Source organism: Antennarius striatus, chromosome 3 (assembly GCF_040054535.1).
Source record: "Antennarius striatus isolate MH-2024 chromosome 3, ASM4005453v1, whole genome shotgun sequence".
Taxonomy (NCBI): domain Eukaryota; kingdom Metazoa; phylum Chordata; class Actinopteri; order Lophiiformes; family Antennariidae; genus Antennarius; species Antennarius striatus.
This window is the reverse complement of record NC_090778.1, coordinates 4,837,063-4,859,677: the sequence shown is the minus strand read 5'-3', so window position 1 is coordinate 4,859,677 and position 22,615 is coordinate 4,837,063. Positions and strand designations below refer to the sequence as shown.

At 40.9% G+C, this 22,615-nt stretch overlaps 1 protein-coding gene across 1 annotated transcript in view; it reads right to left on the bottom strand.

Annotated features, from left to right (window-relative positions):
• Positions 1-203: 203 nt before the first annotated feature.
• si:dkey-91m11.5 (PH_BCR_vertebrate and RhoGAP_Bcr domain-containing protein) overlaps positions 204-22,615 on the bottom strand; it is a 30,103-nt gene continuing 7,691 nt past the window's right edge. Inside the window, exons 2-23 of the mRNA XM_068309884.1 lie at positions 16,472-16,653; positions 14,958-15,062; positions 13,939-14,124; positions 13,459-13,566; positions 13,235-13,295; positions 13,064-13,116; positions 12,823-12,963; positions 9,714-9,835; positions 9,250-9,415; positions 8,892-9,011; positions 8,569-8,644; positions 7,714-7,818; positions 7,529-7,603; positions 7,017-7,114; positions 6,802-6,933; positions 3,520-3,579; positions 3,082-3,191; positions 2,488-2,627; positions 2,173-2,307; positions 1,977-2,082; positions 1,676-1,835; positions 204-1,584 (exon numbers count right to left, since the gene is read on the bottom strand). Coding sequence (XP_068165985.1) covers positions 1,495-1,584; positions 1,676-1,835; positions 1,977-2,082; positions 2,173-2,307; positions 2,488-2,627; positions 3,082-3,191; positions 3,520-3,579; positions 6,802-6,933; positions 7,017-7,114; positions 7,529-7,603; positions 7,714-7,818; positions 8,569-8,644; positions 8,892-9,011; positions 9,250-9,415; positions 9,714-9,835; positions 12,823-12,963; positions 13,064-13,116; positions 13,235-13,295; positions 13,459-13,566; positions 13,939-14,124; positions 14,958-15,062; positions 16,472-16,653 — 2,531 coding nt within the window. The 3' untranslated portion in view covers positions 204-1,494. The remainder of the gene's footprint in view (positions 1,585-1,675; positions 1,836-1,976; positions 2,083-2,172; positions 2,308-2,487; positions 2,628-3,081; positions 3,192-3,519; positions 3,580-6,801; positions 6,934-7,016; positions 7,115-7,528; positions 7,604-7,713; positions 7,819-8,568; positions 8,645-8,891; positions 9,012-9,249; positions 9,416-9,713; positions 9,836-12,822; positions 12,964-13,063; positions 13,117-13,234; positions 13,296-13,458; positions 13,567-13,938; positions 14,125-14,957; positions 15,063-16,471; positions 16,654-22,615) is intronic.

Below are 22,615 nucleotides of genomic sequence, written 5' to 3'. Positions count from 1 at the left end.
TTCCCAGAGGACTGGTGACGGTCACATGCACGCATTAAAATATATAAAAGATTTTGCTGCATGACTAAAATAAGCATTGATCTCATAAAAGGTTGACCCCCTTTTATGGGGTTAAACTATACATGCAGACAAGACCAAAAAAAGAAAAGAAAGAACATGTAGTTAAGTCTGGATGATTTTGTATCAGAAATGATGCACTGGAACAATAATACCAAGTTTATTTACATGAAACATACATACATGACCTACTTGTCATTGCTCATCCTAAGAATCACTACAACTTATTGCTTATTTTACATATATCACAAGCCTTTAGGATTAGAGTTTGTGCTATCAAGTGTTTGGATGCTTGAAGTGATTTTGAAAAAAAAAAAGTTAATACAAGGACAATGTACTTTCACAGGGCAGTGAAAGCAATATAGACTACATGGATGATAACACATGTAAAACAGCCAGCAGCCACACACAAGTGAATCACTGCAACGAGAGTCCAACAAGGAAACACTTGGTATTTGGGTAATGACCAAGGTACTCTTATTTCTGGAACAGTATGTTTTATCCAATAATGGTAGATTACACAAGGAATGCATCGTGCAAATAGTGAAGTTTAACTGAATAAATCTGATCAGACAGAGGCTAAAAATAATGTAACAAATCAAATGAGAAGTGGACAAAAGACCATCATGAAAATAAGCTGTTACACAGCATAGAATAAACTCCATGAGTGGAAAAACTAGGCCTTGTCTTCTCTTGGAATGCTTTGCCCTTCAACCTCTGTACCACCTCATGTCTACATGAAGGTTGGCTTGGATACAACTAGGTCTCTGTACAATCTGTTAAGCACAAATAACTGAACACCCCAACTCTTGAGGTCAACATGCCTGCATGTTGATGTGTGTTAGCTACAGTTTCAGTCTCATACTTTTATAATTCTGTACAAAATTAAGAATGCGTGTAAACATAAAGGAAAATGACTGAAATGCTCTGTTGGTCACAAGCAGGGAAAGATTGGCACAAGTGATCTTTCAACTGAGGAAAAACAGCACTGGGGAAGAAACAAGGTATGGACATGAAAAATATACTTTACCATTCATCTACCATCCATTCATAGAAATAAAACATAGAGATTGCAACTGCAGCAGAAATCTCTGCTCTGAAGGAACTGGTGCACAGCAACAGAATTGGGCAAAGGAGAATATTAACGTACAGTAAATAATGCTTTTTGACATTTAAATTAAGGAATTAATAATTTTGTCCATACATGACACAGGAGTTTCATTTTCTGACAGGCAGTACGCTTCTAATTTAGCAGGACATACATGCTCATCAACATGATGGCTCCTTCCAGCTCACAACTTGCTGATGGGTCCATCTGGTGGGTTCTCAGAGTAAAACAGTCAAGCATGCCCCTACAGCAACATCCATCACATAAAGCAGTTGACTTTCTGTTACTAAACAGAACATCCACGCACATCGTAGTACATGATGGTCCTGTTATACTTCAGTAGAGAAGAGAAGGCTTTGGCGTTTGCTGTCAGGTGCTGGAATGCTTTCCAGCTGGAGGAAGTAGAGAAGGACCTGCACCTAGAGACACAGGAAAGGTGATCAGACCCTCACAAGTCAGTTGAAAGGCAGTCTCTTAATATCCTTTCTTGTATTCTTACACGTGTCTTACCTGAGCCATGACCTCTAGAGACCAGCTATCGTTCATGGAGATCGGCTGCGAGCTGTTTGAGATTTTACTGTCTTTTTCAGAGGGTCGAAGCAAAGTGGGACCAAAAACTGTGGCCAGGTTGTGCAAAGACATCTTGTTGATACTTTCATTTTCAGTCACCCTGCGGGAACAAAGTCAAACATAATTTCAACATGCCCTCCTAGATGAAGCCAAAATCTTTTCTATGTTAGGTCACAGACATTCACAGTGAAAAAGAACACACGCAGCGGCTTAAACACTTTTTAATTATGAGGTCTTTCACCTTTTCAGGTGGTCGAGTAAGAACAGGAACGTCACCAGGTTAGGTTCTGGTAGAGACAGCAGCAGATTGAGCATGCAGCTCTCCTTGGCCACACAGTCAGACAGGGCTGCAAAGCAAAAAACACACATAAATGAATCTGTGTGACAACTGCATTTCTGCCCTCTTGACCACCACTAAGATAAAGAAAGTTGCTGACCAATGCCTCCGGCAAAGTTCGGGTACAGCTCATCAGTAAAAAGAGGTTCCGGTAGCTCACGGAAATACAGCTTCAGTGTGCCAGCAATGGCGTTTACGTCCATCTCCCTCATCATGACAGACACGTCCTTGTTGTCTGTGGAGAGCAGACAACAGTTACTGAAATACAAAGTTGTAAGTTTTACAGCAGGCTGTGAAAAACAGTTGTGATCTGAGGGTGAATCCACCGAGCAGAGCTCCATCTCTAGGTTTAAATACATATAACGAATCTTTTCTTTCCAATTTTGCTCAGTAATTTAATACAGACTGAACTCACTGGAATCAAAGGCAGCCTTCAGTGCCTGGATGTCTGTGGCGACACCAGATACTCTGTAGATCCCCACCTCCTCCATTCCTCTGCGTTCAATCTCCTCCACACACTGTCTCACGATGAGAGGAACCTTGGAACGCTCTCGTCTGAGGGGGGGGGGGGGGTCACACAGACACAAGTTAGCTGCTTAGGCTGCAGAAGCTTATTTTGGATTATCACTTTCTGGTGTAACTTTTATTTAGCATGGCACAGCCGCTAACAGGCATCTGACATGTAGTGGTGGGGTGTTAATAATAAAATGAATGATTCCTGCTTCGGTTGGTATCGTGTGATGGCTGGCGATCACACTGTCATAGTTTATGGGATGTCCTGCTAACATTATTAGTAACACCTAAACTTTTCTTGCTGTGAAATGTCAACATTTCTGCCATGGAAAAAGTGCATAAGTCAAAGTTCACGGTGGACCAGCGACTCCGTCACATTTAAATGACAGATTAATCAATTTTCTGACACTAAATGTAAAAAAATTTTTTTTTTTTAAAGTGAATATATGCTATATTAATTATACACATGGAATACCCAGAATAAACATGCACCCACTTGGTCACTACGTTAATCTTCACTCCAAAGACACCAGATTGTTTCCGTGAGGGCATTCGCTTCAGACTGAACTCTCGGCTTGTGAACTTCATGGAAAGTTTCACCTCAATCTGAAACAAGGAAAGGAAAACTGTTACTTTAGACAAACATTTGCTTACATTAGCTAAGCTAGTCTGCACGACCGCTAGTGAGTGGCCTCTGTAGCTAGAAGTGGTTTAATCTGGAGCATGAGAAACTTTAGAACAGCAAAAAGAGTCTGAAATGTCAGTTTGGTACCGAAGGATCATGGATTAACTCAACGTCACATTTCTGATCTTTTTTAATGACAAGATTTAGAGAAAATTTTAACTTCTTACCACAAACCCTTATTCATTTTATTTATTTACTTAATTAGAAGCTGTGAACCAGGAAACATCATAAAAGCAGATGAAGACTCACCCCATTCATGGAGATGACTGCCCTCTGCCAGTCTTTATTTTGCAATGTCTGAGGATCCAGCTGAAAAAAAAAAAAGTCAAACATTTTTAATTAACTCTGATTCTTCAGAATTACTAACCAGGGAATATTTTATGCATGTCAGCATAAAAGTAACACGAGGACTATGATTATGAATAGTGGTGAGAAGCGATCATATTTACTGTACTTCAGTACAGGTAATTTATATTGCTTCACAGATACATGAACTCCATATGTCCAGATAGCGCTAACATGTGTCACTGACCTATTTCAGTCACCTGACTAAAAAAACCACACCGGCAGGCTTTATTTACAGAGATCAGGTATGAGTGATGTAATAACATCATGGGCACACTGCTCAGCGTTGTGATTGTCCAACATCGAAGCCGTTCTTTCATTCACGACAAATTAAATCTCATTGTGATAATCCTCTGATCAGAGGAAATACATTTTCTGTTACACGAAAAAAGAATCAGTCTTTACTCCGCTTTACAAACCTGTAAAGAAATTAATCCCAACAGCAATATCGACATTAAAATGCGAACAGAATATTAAATATCATCTTAAAAATTATGAGATACCAGACTCGTCTTTAGATGCAGGTTGCTGAGACATCCTTTGCAAAAGCAACATCCCATGTATGTTCGCTCACACCTCGCACTTCTTTACCTTTGTTCTGAGCAGACTGCTGCGGACTCTGGCCCACAGACGGGCCCCTGTGCTTGGGGGTTTCCTTAGAGCCATGCGCCCCTCTTCCTCCAGACCACTGCTCACCTGATCCACACTCTCTTCATCATCAGGATTGTACTCACTCATTCTTTTGTAGTCTGAACTGTTGCCCTCACAGAATAATGGTGATCACAGACACCAGATTGTTTTTCTAAGCCCTGGCACTGACAACGGCAGCAGGTCCTCCCCCCCCTGGACGACTGTCACTGATCACATTGCCTTAAAGAATCCCGATGATCCTCTCTCTTACATCCCAGCTGAATCTTCACTTTAAGTTTTCCTTTGTCATATTCACCTCCCGGTAATGCTAGTTTCCAGATCGTTTGGCTCTATTGGGACGTCAGGAGAGGACACAGCCGACCACGCCCCCCCCCTCTGTTGTTCTACTTCTCAGATGGATTTGGGGGATTAACTCCTGAGAATCCCCTCCCACCCTCATTACCAACGTGCTTGAGCCTGCTGCTGTAAGGAGCAGCATCTCAGGTAGCCTAAACAGGATCCTCTCCGGCTAGTAAATGATAGTAAATGAAAGCTAGTGACCTTTAGTGCCAGACTGGTCTTGAACCAATAATAAGTTAGTTTTTTCTGCACTATAAGGTGCACCTAAAAGCCTTTCATTTTTTCAAAACCCGACAGTGCGCCTTATGATCCAGGGCTTCTTATATATGACAAAAAAAAGCTTTGAAACAGGCCATTCATTGAATGTGAGCCTTATAGTCCAGTGCACCTTATAATGTGGAAAATACTGTATTTTAACCCTTAATATAACCTTTTATGGACTTCTATACCCTCTAGAAGTTCATCTTTTCTTTGATCGTCAAAGTCATGGCTCAGCTAATACCATCTAGTTCTCAATGTAATGAAATATGAATACATGTTACATGGTGTTAGTGTGAAGAGTTTTCTTGAGTGTATTAATCATGGATTTTCCACACTCAATAGATAGATAGATAGATAGATAGATATATACTTTAATGATCCCAAGGGAAATTCAGGTTCCCTGACTCACTGTCTAAAATAATTATCATCAGAATGCAATCCCATGCAAAAAAAAAAAAAGCCAAACAGTTAAAAACAGTAACTTAAAAATACATAATTGTCTATGTTAATATTAGATTTTATTTTTGTGTGTAATTCACTCAGCATCCGTACCACTGAACACCATCAACAACAGAAGAAATGTCAAAGGCAGATTGCTTTAGATACCTCACAGGTGTGTGCTCTCTAGGCTGCTGAATATCAAGGCAAGAACCTGTCAGCTCTCAGATCCTTTCTCTGGGACTGAACAGTGTTTTGACCGACCCACCCAGCAGGAAAATCCCGTCACTGGCTCATCAAAGAGCTTTCTGTGTGTCTCTGGCCCAGCGGCACCAACAGCTACATTTGGCCAACCCGCAGTCTAATCCAACCGTTGTCACAACATTCTAGTAGGGGTCAAGCTGATGTGACCCGCTGGTCATCCCCCCTGGCTCACTGCCCTTTTAGCAGGAGAAGGTCCTACAGGGCAAGATTAGTAAAAAAAAAAAAAAAAAAAAAAAGGTCCTGGAATAGAGTCCACACTCAACATAGACCAGGACTGATCTAATGCCAGTGGAAGCATAGTGAGTCTGTAAATCTAGATAGCTAGTTTGATTTTCTGTGATTGAAATGAAAGAAAATTGTCTAACATACATACAACATATGAGTAGCTATGTATTTTCCTAATTATTGATGTTTTTCCCCTGTACATTAAAGTTAAGATTTTTTCCCCCCAGCTTATTAAGGACAATGCTGGATCAATGTTCTGCTGCGAAGCTCCAGAAATGTTTGGTGGACTGAAAAACCACCACAGGATGTAGAGATGAACAGTTCTTCAGTAGGACATACAATAATTTGATCACAATCTTTTAATAACCAACTTTAAATATTTTTATACATAATAGATGTATTTAATAATTATATATATTTTAAAACATTTATTGTAAATGGTACCTTCTTTTTATGAGACAGTAAAAAGAACGTGTCAAAACAGGGAAAAATAGTGTGGGGTTGAGGCAAAGGGCCATGAGTCAGAATCAAACCCACATTAACCGCATGGAGATCAGCTTATAAAAATACATTATTATTAAAAGTTAACATTGTTTAAATATTTTTTCAATTTTTGAATATGAATATTGGAGAAAATGAATGAATGAATGAATGAATAAATGAATGAATGAATATGGAAATTGCTCAATCTGACAAAGCCAACATCATCAACACATCTGGGTGGATGAAGCTATTGTATATGAGTCAGAAGGTTGGTGGTTCGATTCCCATCCTACATTTAAAAGTATCCTTGGTCAAGATTCTGGCTGTTCCATAGTATTTGTGAGTGTTTGTTATCACTCCTGATGAGCAGGTGGTGTCTTGTAAAGTAGATTGTTTGTGTGAACGTTAGCTTGTTTGAAGGCTTTGAGTGTTAATCAACTGAAAGGATCGATATAATCTCTTTACGTATTCATCTACTGATCAATCAGATGCCTTTGTCCCCGATCCATTTTGACTAGTCAATACCTTTATTTGTGCTTTGCCCATGATCTTGTCCATCATCTCTCCGTCCTCTTTGCTCTGCTTGGCTTTGTTGCAGCACTTCTCGTAGCACAGCAGCCTCAGAGTCTGAGAGCCCTCCAGTTCAATCTCAAACTCCTTGTGTGGAAAAGAGCGAAACCATGATATAGTTGGTTTCAGCCCGGCGCGCAAAAAAATTCTCTGCTCCGATCTGCTCTCACCTCGTTCCAGTTGGGCTCTGTCGAGTCTCTGTGCACTCGGGTTTTGGCTTTGTTGACAAAGTAACCAAAGGAATCCACCTCCAGGGAGCAGTAAAGGTCTGGAGGGAACAGGTAGACATTCTTCAAATGCCAGATAAATATGAAACTGAAAGCAAAAGATTTGCCTCAATTGTATGATCTGCTGTAAGACGTCTGCTGTCAGTTCAGCTGAAATGTGATTCAGTACATTATGAGTGGCGTGGACTCCTCAACAACTGTGGCCTGGTCGCCATTTGTGACAGAGAGTGCAGAGGAGAGACCGGGAATTAAAGCAGACATATTTCAGGTGGCTTGTACACAGTGTTCCTGGCTAATCCTACTAGTTCCCCTGCAGCTGCCCTTCCAGATGCCACAGCAGAGACAAGGGTGGGGGTGGGGGCAGTAGATTAGTTTTGGCAGACATTGTGTGTAAACTCTAGAATTACCACCAACATGATTCCTATCCAAAAAAAAAAGGTAGATAACCCACTTACTTAAGCTCTGTTTCAGACCTGATGCCGAGTGGACAATGACATTTAGGAAGCCGTACAAACCAGAGGATTCGTCATCTGCAGAGGGAAGCATTCACATTATCCACATTCATGTAAAGTACAAAGCTATTGGTCTATTAAAATGAACAATTAAACTCAAAACAACTGCAAAAGATTGTGAAGCTCACCTTCCTTCGTCATGGTCATGGGAATGTTGTGAACGGTCTGCAGTTTTACACATGAGTTAGTGAGCATCTGCAGCTCCAGAGAAGTCAGGGAGAAACTTTTAAAACCTGTGGGACAAACAAATACGAGCTCGAGACAAAATTTTACTTTATATTCCACAAGCCCAATACCCTGCCTAATATACTAAAAATTCATATTCTGATAGCAATATAATACTGTGAATGAGATTAAATGTTGAATTAAAGGTATGTTTAATATCTTCAGAAGATAGAGGGGTTCATCTTTTGATAACACTTTACCTACACTAGAAGAGCAGTGATTTGAGTTCAATACTTTTCTATTGTACTTTTTTGGAATTAAAACAGAAATTCTGGTTTTCACTTAAGAATTAAACACCAACATGAAAAAAAAAAAGGTAATCACAAAAACACTGTCGAAACATTCTGAGCATCTTTTATGAAGATGAAGAAACCGTTCAGTGTTTTTCCTCCACAGGCTTCTTGACACTCCATCACTACAGTTCCCAGTTAAATCATTTCTTTTGCACGGCAGGCTCCAGATATAAAAACTGTGGCATTAACTGAAGCAGAAATATATTTATCTGGAGGTGATGCTACTAATTCTTAATCTGCATTACACAAAATCATTGGACAAAAGGTTAAAGAATTGTAAAAATTCTATAAGCTTTGTATATCACTTTTCTTCTATTTAGAATCAAGAACAAAGAAGTAATGACATCAATCCATTTTGTTTAATTGGTATTTTTTGTGTATGTGGGAAGTGCAGGGAATGAATGAAGCAGTGTAAAAACAGAGCTGATAGGAAAGTCTCATTTTATACATGCAAGAGAAACTCACACTTCTTCTGCTGCTCTCGAATGATCTCCCTCCACTCAGCCCTCTCATAGTCAGAGGAGATGAGGAAAGTGAAACCCTGAAATGAATGAAGGGGGGGGGGGTGAACTGGATTTTCTTGCAGACTCATGCATTCATATCACACATAACAACAGCAGAGGGCAGCAGAAACCAAATGAAGGGATTGATGATGGGTGGCGTGAGATTAACCCATAAAAACAGACCTCAGAGAAGCCAGGAGGTCTCGTTCTGTCAATCAAATCACAATGGATCTCACAAATTTTTGACTATGTTTGATTACTCCCTCTGAAAGACCTCGGACTCACCTTTCCGTTTCTGTTGGCTACTCTGAATGCCATGTTAGGAGACATGAGAAGCAGCAGAAACTCTTGTTCTGATAACTTCTTCCTCAGTCGATCGATCACTTTGGGTCCTTTGGTGGTTCTCTGCACATAAACAGTGGGCGACAGGGTTCATGCAACACAAGCTGCCTGATCTCTAAGTTCCTAGTTTTATTTTAGAGTATCTTTACACTTCCTTGTTCAAATCTGCTATAATGTTTCTGCAGTGCAGTTCCTTCAAATCACTAATAAACTAATCAATCATAACTTTTAAATGAAATTCTGTCATGGTTTCCATGTGGGGAACTGTCAGTGAGTCTCCTGGGGTGTGTTTTATCCTCACCTTTTCCCTCTGGATCTCATTCTTGACCTGGGATATTTTGATTTTCATGGCGTCAATCTCTTCGTCCTGGACCAAAGGGATTGGGGTGGACTCACAGTCCTCGATGGTCTGGAAGGTCAGATCAGCCAGTGGGATGTACCACTTACAGTCATACTGCTGTCCTTTCCTGATGGAGGATAAAATGCATGAATAACAACAATTTCTACAGGATTGTTACTTCAGTTTAACACCAGAATGGTTTGTTAGAGTGACCAAACAAGCTTGCAAACATGTTCACAAAACCAATGAAAGGTTCTTAACCTTTGTCTCCCAGTGCGACCACAAGCTGGTCACATTGAAACACTTCTTTTGAGATCTATTTGGGTGGAGTGACTCTCCTCCCCTACAGGGATCTGAACTAGAAGATCTTCTGGCTTACAAGCCTCAATCTCTAACCCGGGGGCTGCACGCTGACCCAGACTCACCCTGCCGCCTGTTTCTTCAGCTTGGTGCAGAGCAGCAGGTCAGTGAACAGGAAGACGTGACGGAGCTTCCTGGAACCTTCCACCAGCTCCACCATGAAACGATCCCTCAGCAGCTGACGGTTCTGCCGACAGGAAAACACTTTTTTAAAAACGTCAGCCATTTGTCTCGCTTACAACCATTGTGATATTTTACTCACAGCATTTTCCACACTATAAGGCGCACTGGATTATAGGACGCGCCTTCAACGAATGGCCTATTTTTAAAAAGGTGCACTGGATTATTTTCTCAGTTTTTGAGAAAATTAAAAGCTTTTAGGTGCGCCTTATAGTGCGGAAAATACTGTATTTTAACTAATGAACAAAAAAACAAATTTTAATGCACTAAAAATGAATAGAGGAAAGGTTCGGCGTTCACCAACTACAAATTTTATATAGATGCTGTGCTTAAAACAGTTCCAATGGGGTGGATAGTAGTTTCTCATGAAGTACCGTATGTGCAGGCCTGTAACTATTACACAGAAGAAGTTGATGCAACTGCCATCAGGTGATGTCCCTCATCCCCAAAACAGGCGTAAACAAAATGACGACAACAAGAAAACAGCTGTGATGTGAACCGATAGCAGGAGCACCCACAGATGGTATGAAGCGTTTTTGAGGCAATGCTGGGATGAATACGATGAACTGTTGGAACATGTCTTCTTGGCTCCCTACACTAAGCAGACAGGAAAGTCTTAAAAGCTGCAGGATGGACAAGCAGGAACACCAGTCTAGACAGTCAGGTCTGTTCATGCTTGGGTCACACATCGTCATCGTCAGTCTGGATGCGTGTATTTGTGATGGGAACAATGTAAAGATACCTCAACAAATAATAAAACAAATAATAATGCATGAAAAACCGTAAGGAATCAGTCGTGTGTCTGATAATGAGTCTTCATTTCAGAGCTTCCTTTAATCGCTGCTGATCCGTCCAGCCTGACTTCAGATGCCCATGTGATGACATAATCTCTTCCTGCAGCAGCTTGCATCAAAATTCCCCCCCCCTTCTGTCTTTTTGAACTGACGCGCTTTAATGACACTGCCCACGTGAGAGACTGCCATCCCACAACAACTGCAGTCCAATAAAAACGAGGGAAATCATCACGGCACGTTTTTTTTTTTTTCCAAGGCTAGTTTTTCTGAACTGTTCGGCCTCACATGTTGACGACTGTCCTGGTTTTTGAAATAGAGGTGGCAGGGTGACATCCGCTCATTGTTTTGTGATGCAAACATGACTGCAAACAGTCAATAATCCAATGGAAAAACAAGAGCTGTGACCACATTGAGCTCACACACCCTGACGCTGGAATCTGTGTTTTCAAGTACCATAATGAAACCGTTGAGTCGACGCTGAACAAACTCGTGGCTTTAGGGTTTGGTAATTACAGACGGCCACAGCGCAAAACATCAACAATAGAAGCAAATGTAGTTGAGACCTGCCCGCGTACGGCAACAAAAAAAAATCCATTATCACGTCAGGTTTTCTTGTATAATTCCCCAGAAGACATTTCCCCAGAACTTTCATTAATTTATCGGCCCACGCTGGAGGGGGGAAGCCAGTTCCCAGGAAAAACAAAGGAAATTCTCGGTCAGGTCATCTGAATCAGATCCTCAGATAATGTTGTGGGGACACGGGGGTCAGCAAGCAACGGGTAAGTTTGGTACACGCCCAGGAGGCTGGTTTAGACCGACTGGAGACCTAAGGAGGGCTGTGGGGTCATTTCTGGGAAGCACAGCTGACACCGAGGCCAGGAAGGATGGGAGTGAGAGAGGAGGTAATCAACGGTTTTTCCTGGGCTGCAGCACAGAGACCCCCTTTGCCTGGAGTGAATGCACCGCTTTGTCACGAGGTTCCTCTACACTCCACTTCCTTCGCAGCTACAGCAGACGAGCTGAGATGAGTCAGCAGCAACCTGAGACACGCTCTGCTTTTATTGCAGCCTCCATACACTCCATGCTCTCAATGTTTTCACTGTCAACAGTCAACATCCTTTCATGTTCTAAAATATTGTACAGTCTGTTCTTCAGCGCAACCAACGGTAAATCTCAAGTCCAAATGATCTGCAAGATCTGTAATCTTTAGAGATTACTTCTTGCACCCTATTTCATAGGAAGTATATTTTAGTCATGTATGGATGGCAGTGGCAGTCTGTGTGGTGGGGAGAGGGCACATAAAAAAGTTTTTTAACAAACACAATCTGTCATTTATAACTAAATAATAACATTTTAAAGTTGCCGTAAGGAGACGTTGTCATCATCAGTTGTTTCTTTACCTCCTTGACTCTATTCAGTAGTAGCATGCCAACACATTGAACTAAAAAGGTGAATTTGGTACTCATTAAACCCTTTGCTTATCAGCATGCTAGCAACCATTCCGCTCATAGTGCCATTGTGTGTGAGATATGGTCTCAGAGGATTAGCATGGAGTCGTCTCCAGTCAGGTTTTGCAATTTCAGTCATTTCAAAAGATGCTTTATTTGCCTCAATATTGGATATGTACAGTATTTTCCGCACTATAATACGCCTTTTTTAAAAGCCTTGAATTTTCTCAATTTCTAATCATCCAATGTGCCTTATGTGAAAAAAGTTTTAAAATAGAACATTCATTAAAGATGAGTTATCAGATGCGTTTTATAATCCAGTGGCCATTCATTGAAGGTGCGCCTTATAGTCCAGTGCGCCTTATAGTGCGGAAAAATACTGTAAATCAAAAAAAGGAAAGGAAATCAATGCTGCTTGTGTTACAAAATTGTGGAGACAAATACCAAAAATGGGTAGAAGACATATTTACTGCCGAAATGTAAGCACTGGTGTGTCCCAGCGAGTAAACATTGTGGTAGCAGGCCTCGTTGCTGGGCCACGGCACTATTCCAACTACTGGATCTGTTATTGACAAATGGAACAAGTGTTCCAGAAAGGGAACGTGCTGGAACTGACCTTAAATTGTCCTGCGCTACTCATTGCCTTGGTGAATATTAACAAATACAACCTGGGCTGCACTAAATCCAACAGAAACCCATAGGTTATCATGGAACCCAATCCTCAGGCAATGTAGAACTTTCCCAACACTGACCTCTCCCTTCTTCACCGTCATGGACTGTCTACGCGGGGTGATCTCTTCATTAATACTGGACAGGAAGTTCTGAGAGATGCGCAGGGCGTCCTGTAACAGCAGATAGTCCGGGTGGCTGGAGGGTGTGTGCTTCAGGAGGTCCTAGAATACCAACGATGCAGACAAAATCATTCCCCAGCTCCGTCTTCACGCAGAGAGGATGTTTGTATTTGTGAAGGTTTGTATTGACAGATTGACTCACGTGCAGAACCAGCGTGCTGCGAGTCACTCTGTCCACCGGTTTATACAGAAGAGCTGCGGAGGACAAAAAGTCGACTCAACGGGTCTGATCGTAGCTAATGTTCTGTACTGATAACTATATTGATCCGCGACTTGCAAGGTGAACATGTCATTCACTTCACTTAGTACTTACTTTCCAGTGAATTTTTAGCAGGCTGGTCTTTACAATCCTTTGTGCTTTTGACCTTGAGATTCTGGCAGGAAGATAAGACCAGAGAGAAGGGTAAGACAGCAAAGGCCCGCAGCGGAATTAAAACAATCACTGCTGAAATCTGCCCTGTCATTGCTCCGTCCCGGGCAGCTGTACAACATCAAACCCTCACCACAGACCTCGCCGTGCGCAGAGCGATTACATACCTCAGATATCTGTGCAAACTGAGCGTTCGCCTGGCAGCACTTGTCCGCCGTCTCCACAGCAACCTTATAGTTATCCACAAATGCCCGGTACACTCCGAGCTGGCTGGCCTACAGGACACAAGTAGAGTAGATTAGAATCAGTTCACAACAGGGAAGCGTGCATGTGTGCTTTTCATCTGTTCCATCCAACAGCAAACACTGACGTAGCTCTTATTCAGCAGCCTTCTATAGAGTGTTTTGTTCTGCTTTACTGCTTGTCATGTGGTGAAGTGAGGCTTTCATCGAGCCGGGGGTTGACTCCAGGCAGTCTACTCACATGTGAGATACAACCCCCCCCCAACCGAATATGATTAACAAACCGTTTTCCTTGAAAGTCTTCCTTTAAACTAGAGTTAACGATTGAGGCATTTAAGAAGTGTAATAATTAGTTACTGAAAGTTACTGATTTGACGAATAGCAGTGCAATTCATCATACCATACCAGTTTCTGAAAGAGGTCTCCGACACATTGCTGGTGGCCCCAGTCCTGAACTCGTGGCAGCAGGGCATCATAGAAATCCTTGTGGATCTCATGCAGCTCTGGTACTTTAAAGAAGATGGTCTCTATCTGCTGGATGGTCAGCATCGGTTGGGAGGTGGTGGCCGCGGCCCTCAGAGGCTTCATGGGCTAGTTTAACAATCACAACCAAAATATAGGAGACTGTTATTTCTATAGTTAAGTTCAGCACACAAAACAACAGTCAGTGTCATTCAGAGTTATCTCAAACAGACAGCATGAACCAGTGAGATGTAATATCGTCTTCACAGAAAGAAGAATGAAGCAGTCGAGTGAACTGGTTAAAACAGTGATGAAGGCTTCACAGACAGATTTTATTATGATCTGTGGTTTTATTTTGTGTTGTTGTGTGTCACTCGCTTTTGGTCACAGTCTAGACTTAAATTACATCAGATTCAAGCCACCTACAATAAAGATTGGATCCAAGACCACAAATGCCTTTTGAAATTTGATTTATTGAAACTAGTTGACGACTCATGTTTCATTTTGTCAATGTCATGTTTCGTTGGTGTAAATATGAAACATTGTGAGTGAAATCATCATTGATCAATGTTGAAATTGATGCAATTTATTAAAATATTATGAAATCATAACCCACTATTCTCTCAGACACAGCAATGGAATCACTTCCATTTTTAACAAACAAAATGGTGATTCTTCATCAGTCAGTACTCTTAACATATTCAAAACAAATTATTTATTAATTATTAAATATTGTGATTATTTACTTCCAGAGTTATTAAGTGATTTTACTACTTCAATATTAGTAGTATGCTGAATAAATTAGCTAACATGAGTCACCTGGTAAACACAATCAAACATACTATGCCAGCCCCATTAGAATTATTTTTATTCACTGGTGTAAATTATGTAATAATAATGTCTTTTGTCTAAACTCTGGCATGTGATCCATTTAGAAAATGACTTTTCTGTGTTACACCTACTATCAGTAAGGCCTCCAGTTGGCTGAGGTAGGTCTCCTCACTGGCCAGGATTCCTGACAGAACCCACTTCCTCATCTCCAGCCCCTTCTCTTGATCTAACTCCACCTGATAGAGAGGGAACAGAGAATGGACGACAAACAGGCTGGGACGTGGTCTTCCAACACAAAAGACAATAAGATGTGTAAACTGTAATGCTTTCAAGTCTAATAAATCACCCACACCTCGGCGAACCCCTGGCAGCAGATACTGTTGCTATGGGATTAGAGATGGACAACGTTTGATTAAAACCTGTAGGAGTTTCGCATTCCGAGAGGCCTGCAGCAGAGACTCCCTGCATTTTAAGGAAGATGGATGTATAGTTCACCGATTGTTAATCCAAACAGGGCAAAGACATCAGTCATCCAGGTGTAGCTTATCATGTCAAACTCATAAAGCTGTATACTGCATGCACCCCCCACCCCTACACCATGAATTAGGTACAAATCACAACAAAAGATACAACAGATAGGACAGGAACAGACAGTAAGGAGGGGAGAGCTTGGGTCTCTTTTTAATGTTCTACCACATTATGTTTGCTGAGCATGTGTGTTTTCAGCAAAAAAAAATAAAAAAAACCTGCTTCATGCTCAAAATCATTCCCAGCTGGATGAAATAGCTGACTTCAGGGCACGTCTTATGGAGTTTTCTACAGGCCAGAACGTCTCCACTGATTTTTCTACAAATGATGCTTGCGTTACAAAGGTGACAACACTTATCAGGTACTTACTTAAACTAAAAATACATCAATCTATCCTATATTGCCTTTTTCAACTTCATCAACTTTAAGGAAATGGAATATTCCTGGAGTGAACCTAATATTGAGGGTTACCTCTGCTCCTTTGCCCGTGACGTAGTTGGTCAGGACTCACAATTCAACCCTGAGCGTCTTGATGTAAATGCGGCACCACACAGAAGGATAGTCAAGCTAAGATCTGACCCCCCAGGACGTCATGTGGTGTGTTGTTCTGTGCAGGACATTATGGGTTTATGACAGGGACACAGAAACCAATGGAGTGGATCCAGATAAAGATCAAACTGTTACTAGTAACAAATGCTAGGGGAGGTTTTCAGGGTCTGGAGTCTTGTCATGAAGGTCAGTCCATCATAGAACTATTGTTATAGAGGGTGTAATGACATAATGGGGACATTGAGCTGCTTAATGGAGGTCTGTGTTGTCTCGCTTCTATACTTTAGGAAATAAAACAAAGTTCTATGCTGAAATTAACCTTTGGCTTTGACTAAAGATCTGCCTTATGCACAAACAGGAACTATTGTACCAACTTTTTCAGCTTCATCCCAGAGTTGGTCTTTGTTATAAAGCTTCTTAAAATTCTCATTATGAACTCTAACCGCTTAAGTGAACCTTTCTATATGAGCAATGAACTTACATTGTGTGGTTTTCACTATGCACGTGGTGTGAGATTTTTAAATGATTTGTTGTGGTGTTGTTGGTGGGCGTCGAGCGGTATCTTTACCGACAGGGAGGACTCCAGAGAGCCGGTCGACTGGGTGTCTCTGCTGCTCCGACTCTTGGAGCGGAGCCGTGGAGAGGACGATGGCGATCCAGCGAATGTCAGAAGGTCACGCCGAGGCTGAGGCTCGTCTGACTGCTCCAGGTCATAGCTGTATGACGTAGGAGTTTCAGTGTAGGGAGTCTCTGTGAAAAACATGGTCACATGTTTGTCATTAAACCTGCATGTGACGTTGTAAACAGATAGTGTGATGATGTAAACAAGTGCATTTGAATTCACACCTAATAGGGATTCCTACTAAATAAACTGAGATCTTATAAGACAACCTGGAAACCATACAACTGTTGTTAAGATTATAGTTTGTTGATAGCGTGTAAAACAAGGGTATGGCAACTTTTAAGCTCATACTTAACCAGAAACGACAGTATCCAGCAGCTGTGAAACTCCATGAGCTTTGCTTTCTTTTGTTTTATTATCATTCATTAAATAAAATCCCTTAAGCTCCACTGATCAAAATGTTTAATACAACCTACAGACATAAGATATGCATGAGATGAGACAAGATGAGATGAAATCATATGTTATCTTTATAGATCCCTCTGAGGGAAACTCATTTACAGGAAAGAGGAAGCAGCGGTACAGTACAATACAATAAAAAATAATAAATAATACTTAGTTGCGTAATTAAACGTCATGTGAAACAGTGACTCCGCTTTTCCCCTCAGTTCTAAAGACCATTTTATCTTTCGGCTTGATTTTATGATGTTGTATTTCGCTGTGTTGTTCCAGTCCCACTGCTGTCATTAACTCTGACTCAAACCACAGCAGATGCCTGTTTTCAGTGGAAAAGCTCTTATAAAACTGACTGCAGTCAAACATCCCAGCACCACATGTCAGACAAACTTATCAGCTAGTAGTTACCAAAGGCGAGCACGTAAGGCGGATTTTTAGCCCAGGGGTGAATGTAGACCAAAGCAGAATCGAAGGCTGAATGCTGAAGGCACAAATATAAAGTTAGCTGAATGTTAGTGATGTTCTGTGCTGGCTGGATGTGTACATGGACAACTGTTCTGGAACAGATTGATTTGAAAAACTTTATACGGTGTTAACAAGTTCAATGTTTTCCTTTTGGTTTTGCTTTGTTGTCTTTAAAATGATGAGACAACGAAATAATGGCGCTGCTTTGAGGCAGTTGTTAACACCCGGTAGTGGCCTGGTGGTGTAGATTTGATCCAGGACCAATAAGGGCATTGAGATTTTTTTTAACATATAAATTATATATATTTATAAATATTTCAACACTCTTTATTGAATCATCACAGCTCTCAAGAGACACACACACACTCACACCAAAGCACTGGGGGCCAAACGGGGCAAACGTGGGCCCGCAATTACAATTTGACCCACGCCCCCCTCCAGGTGTGTTAATCAGTCCATGGATGCATTGTATTATAATGCAAGTGGTTGTTATTTTGTCCATTATGAAATAAGTCCACTGCACAAAAAGTCCAGAAATAAGTAAAGTTATGAAAACATTAATGCTTTGTTTCTCAAACTGAATTACAGTACTCATTACAGTATTTTCAGCACTGTAAGGCGCACCTAAAAACCTTTAATTTCCTCAAAAACCGACAATGCGCCTTATAATCCAATGCACTTTATATATGAAAATGTGTTTTTTTTAATAGGCCACTCATTGAAGGTGTGTGTTATAGTCCAAGTGCGCCTTATAGTGCAGAAAATACTGTAATGTGAAACAAGAGCTGACGCTGCATTATTGTCATCTGACAGAAACACTGAGCCGTTTCCTATAATTTGCCAATTTATCAAATCCTCTTCTACCCTTCATAAACCCATGGCCTGCACAAATCTACCACACAGGCTGTGCCAGCCACCGACAGCTCATGCCAGATGAGTGGATAAGCCTGGGGGGCGGGGGGGGGCAGCAGAGGTACCACACGTGTTCTGCTAATACTGTTTTACAGCGGCTCTCCTTCAGCGGACTGTTTTCAGGATCATAACGTCAGATTATTACTATTAACAGTCAGTCGAGTACATGTGAGTACATGTTTTATTCGTCGCCACTATGATTTGAGACGTTTCAGGACCAGAGTGAAGATAAGGATCAACGGACTCGCTGCCCTGTAATTACTGACACCCCTGACTCACCAGCTCTATCATCATCATTACCATCATTAACAAGATCAAGGATGTGACAGATGGCATATGCAGAATGACAGTCTCAAACAGCCACAATAAAATATAAGACAGACGTGTCTACAAATGTGAGGTGAAGTACAGTATTTTCCACACTATGAGGCACACCTAAAAGCCTGTACTTGTAATTTTCTCAAAAGCTGACGGTGTGCCTTATAATCCAGTGGGCCTTTCTTTGTGAAAAAAGTTTTTAAATAGGCCATTCATTGAAGGTGTACCTTATAATCAGATGCACTTTATAATCCAGTGTGCCTTATATATGAAACAGGTATAAAATGGGCCATTCATTGAAGGTGCGCCTTATAGTCCAGTGCGCCTTATAGTCCAGAAAATACTGTATCTGAACAAGCAGCTACGGAACCGGTGAAGCACTGCTTGAAAACAGGAAAGAGAGGATTCCGGAAACTGGGGAAGGATAGAGGCGATTCACCCTGGAGAGGTCTGCAAGACAGACAGACCCACAGGATGACATCCATAGAGGCCACGAGAGTGGATTCCAACAAATACACCAGGTCCAGCAGAGAAGCAGTGCTGTATTGAAAGCCTGAGGAAGAGATTACTGCAGGACAAACAGCCTCAGAGCACAGGGGAAGTCCATGTGAAAGGCCACTCACTGTTCCAGTGAGATTATACATCAGCCCCGGAGACGGATGAATAACACATCCTCTTTCAGGCAGCAATCGCAGAACCTCTAACTGTCTCCTTCCAGGGGAAGAAGAAATACTCACAGCTAAGAAAAATATGGTTAACAAGAATAAGAATAGCGTTTAAAAATACGATCTAAAGTTATTTGTAACTTCTGTGGGAGCGTTTTTCCTCTTTTGGCTGTGGTAAGTGTGAGAAAGAGGACATCACAATAAATCCTCAGTGAGCGTCGTAGTTCCTCACAAAGACCGCCACAGAGGAAGTGTTCAGGCAGGTCTGTCCGGAAAATTGAGCCGCTTCAGAGCGGACACAGGCTTTCTGCACAAGGTCATCTTTTCACAAACAGCTTCCACAGTGAACACACACATCCATCCACGGTCACGGCGGTCAAATTCCAAATTCCCGCTAACGCTGAGACCTTTTGCATGTACACATGTTTGCTTTTCTTTTCTTGTGACCTATTTTGACGTCATTTGATTGTCTTTAACAAAAGGCTGAACAAATAATCCGAAGGAAAGACTCTGATCCACAATTTTTTGTTATCAACCAAAACATACTTTATATGGATGTGGAAAGTTTGAGTAACTATGAACAACGTAAACGTTTAAAAATATAAAAATGCTCCCATAAAGTCCTTTTAACATCTGAACTCCAACAAATTGTACTAAATCATAATAAATACTTTCAACATGTTTGTAATTTAATGTTTTATTTTTGTTAAAAATACATGTCAATGTCATTAAAAGCAGAAGGGATCCTAAGTAAAACGTCTCTCAGCATAACTTTAGCCAACAAAAGTTCATTTCTTATTATCTTTTCTCATTATTAAAACTTATGCTATTAATTTATTTTCTTTCATGTCAAATTTGTGTTCAACCAATCAGAATGAGCTTTAAAAGCCCAAAGTTTGTATCAGTTTTGTGACTGTACAAGTATGCTCGTACCATTCAATGTGATTAAATGCCCCACAATAAAGAGGACGTGACCTCAGCGTCCTCAGTGAAGGTCACAGCTTTGTGAACAGATTAAAGCTCAATCACTGATTCCTCTTTACAAGATAGAGGTAGCACATCTGTACTGTGATCACTTATTACATATACTGTATATAAACACACACTCACACACAGATATACGTTTGGATAGATTTGCTTGATGATATTTAGCCTGTTAACATGCATCAGTTTCTTATAGACCTGTGGAACACAGTGTTGGTACAAAACATCAAAGATCACAGCAAACAAACTGTCATGTTCTTATTTCTATCAACAGTAAATTAACACATTCTGTAATACAAAATGTGAGTTGTGCGGCATGTGCTCCTGTCCCGTGTCCAACTTTCTGCAGCTTAGAATGGTTTCATCTGTGCAACAGAGCCGTAATAAATACATTGTAATGACATTACATAAGCCCACCAGATGCTGCCGTGAGCCGCGGACCAGAGAGAAGCCGATTCTGCTTGGACCGTCTATGAACTCTGTAATTCCGTGTTTTTCAAGAATTTAATTTGAATGTATTAACATGACATTTTCACTGCATCGGAGATTCACAATCACACAAATAAACACAAAAAAACACAGACTCAACAACGTGACATATTTTTCTGTTTGTATGTGAACAGTGTTTGGTTTCCAGTTGAATCATGCTGTACTGACGCGAAAGCATAAGCTTTCTCTTGACAGGAGGACACGTCAATACAGGGAAGTTACTGGCTCTGGAAACAATCAAAAGTGAGAAGCTACAGAAAAACAGGTTTTGTACTCAACACTTATCTGTTAAATGTTCACAGATAACATATCAGCTTGAATCAACTGATGGGAAGAGTCCAGACAGCAGTTATCAAAAATACAAATAAAAGCAAAATGGGAACATTGATTAATTCCAAAATAGAGCTGGAACAAGAATGGGAGCTTTTGCAGTTTCCATTTCACCACTTGAAAAAGTGAACATATTGATCACCCACACAAAGATCATTCAGCTGTTGGACAGAATTTATACTGCAAGTTCTAAAATGATCCTGCTCAGAAATGGCGTGCAATGAGATTTAAGCATCAATAATTTACCAGAGAACAAAATAAGGTGCAACAAGGACAGTGTTTCTGACGCCTCTCTAATGGCTGTATAGATCTGGAGAGAAAAGTTGCACCTTTAAAAAGAAGTAGCAGTAAAGGTCAATATGATGTCGTTAAAAGCTTAGCAACACTTTATGGCTAAAGCAAATGGATTCTCCTCCAGACTGCATGATCACTGGGGAAACAGGGGTGGCAAGGAGAACAAATAGGGAGGGACGCGTTGAAGGGTGATGGCCCTTCAGACACCAATGACCACCCGACCTGTCACCAAAGCACTTTGTGTAAAAATCTGGTTGAATCCATTGATAAGAATGTCTGTTCTGTTTGTTTTACAGGGGACAGAGTCATGGGAGTCAGACAGAGTCATCGTGACATCACCAGTTACCAGTTTGGAATCCTCCAATCGTTTAGAACGTCATGTTGGGTTTCTTTGCACCCAGAAATGATCACAGTTGGATGAGACAGTGGAGTTGGAGCAGACACTGATGGTCCTGATCGTCTCACAGAATTGTAAGGATATCCAATCTCACAACGTTATCAATGTCCAAAGACAATCCTGCTTATCTGATTATCCCATTCAAAATGGGAAATTAATTAATTTTCTGACTCTGCACTTAATCTTTCAGGGGTCACAGGGCATGAACCTTATCCAAACTGACTTTCAACAAAAGGCAAGATTCACACTAGACAAGTCACCCACTGCATTTACAAAATAAATATTATACTGTACCAAAGACATGAATCTAGCACCAGAGAACTGTTCACTGATGTTTCATTATCAAGTGAGAATGGGAACATTTTCTCATATGCCTACATACTGTAGAATCAAACTTGTTGAAACCAGTGGAGTCACCCTCTGCTGACCTTTAAGAATCTATTTTGGGTTCTTCAGACTCATATACAGTGATCTGCATTCTGTCACGTGAAAGGTACATCCTAGGAAACTTCATATCTATAATACTAGACTATAACTGGAAATAATAGCAATATTTCTGTTTTCCAAACTTCCAGTGACAATTTGGACTTGAAATATCGATTCTGTTAAGACCCATAGTATTTCAATTACATATGTGCCAAGTATAAAATACAATGGCAATAAACTTTCACCATCTTTCAACAATTTAACATGTTTAACAGTTTAGCAACTCATCTGAAATTGTCATAAAACGAGCCTGTTTGAAAATCAAAATTATGACCTCATGATAATGCTTGAATA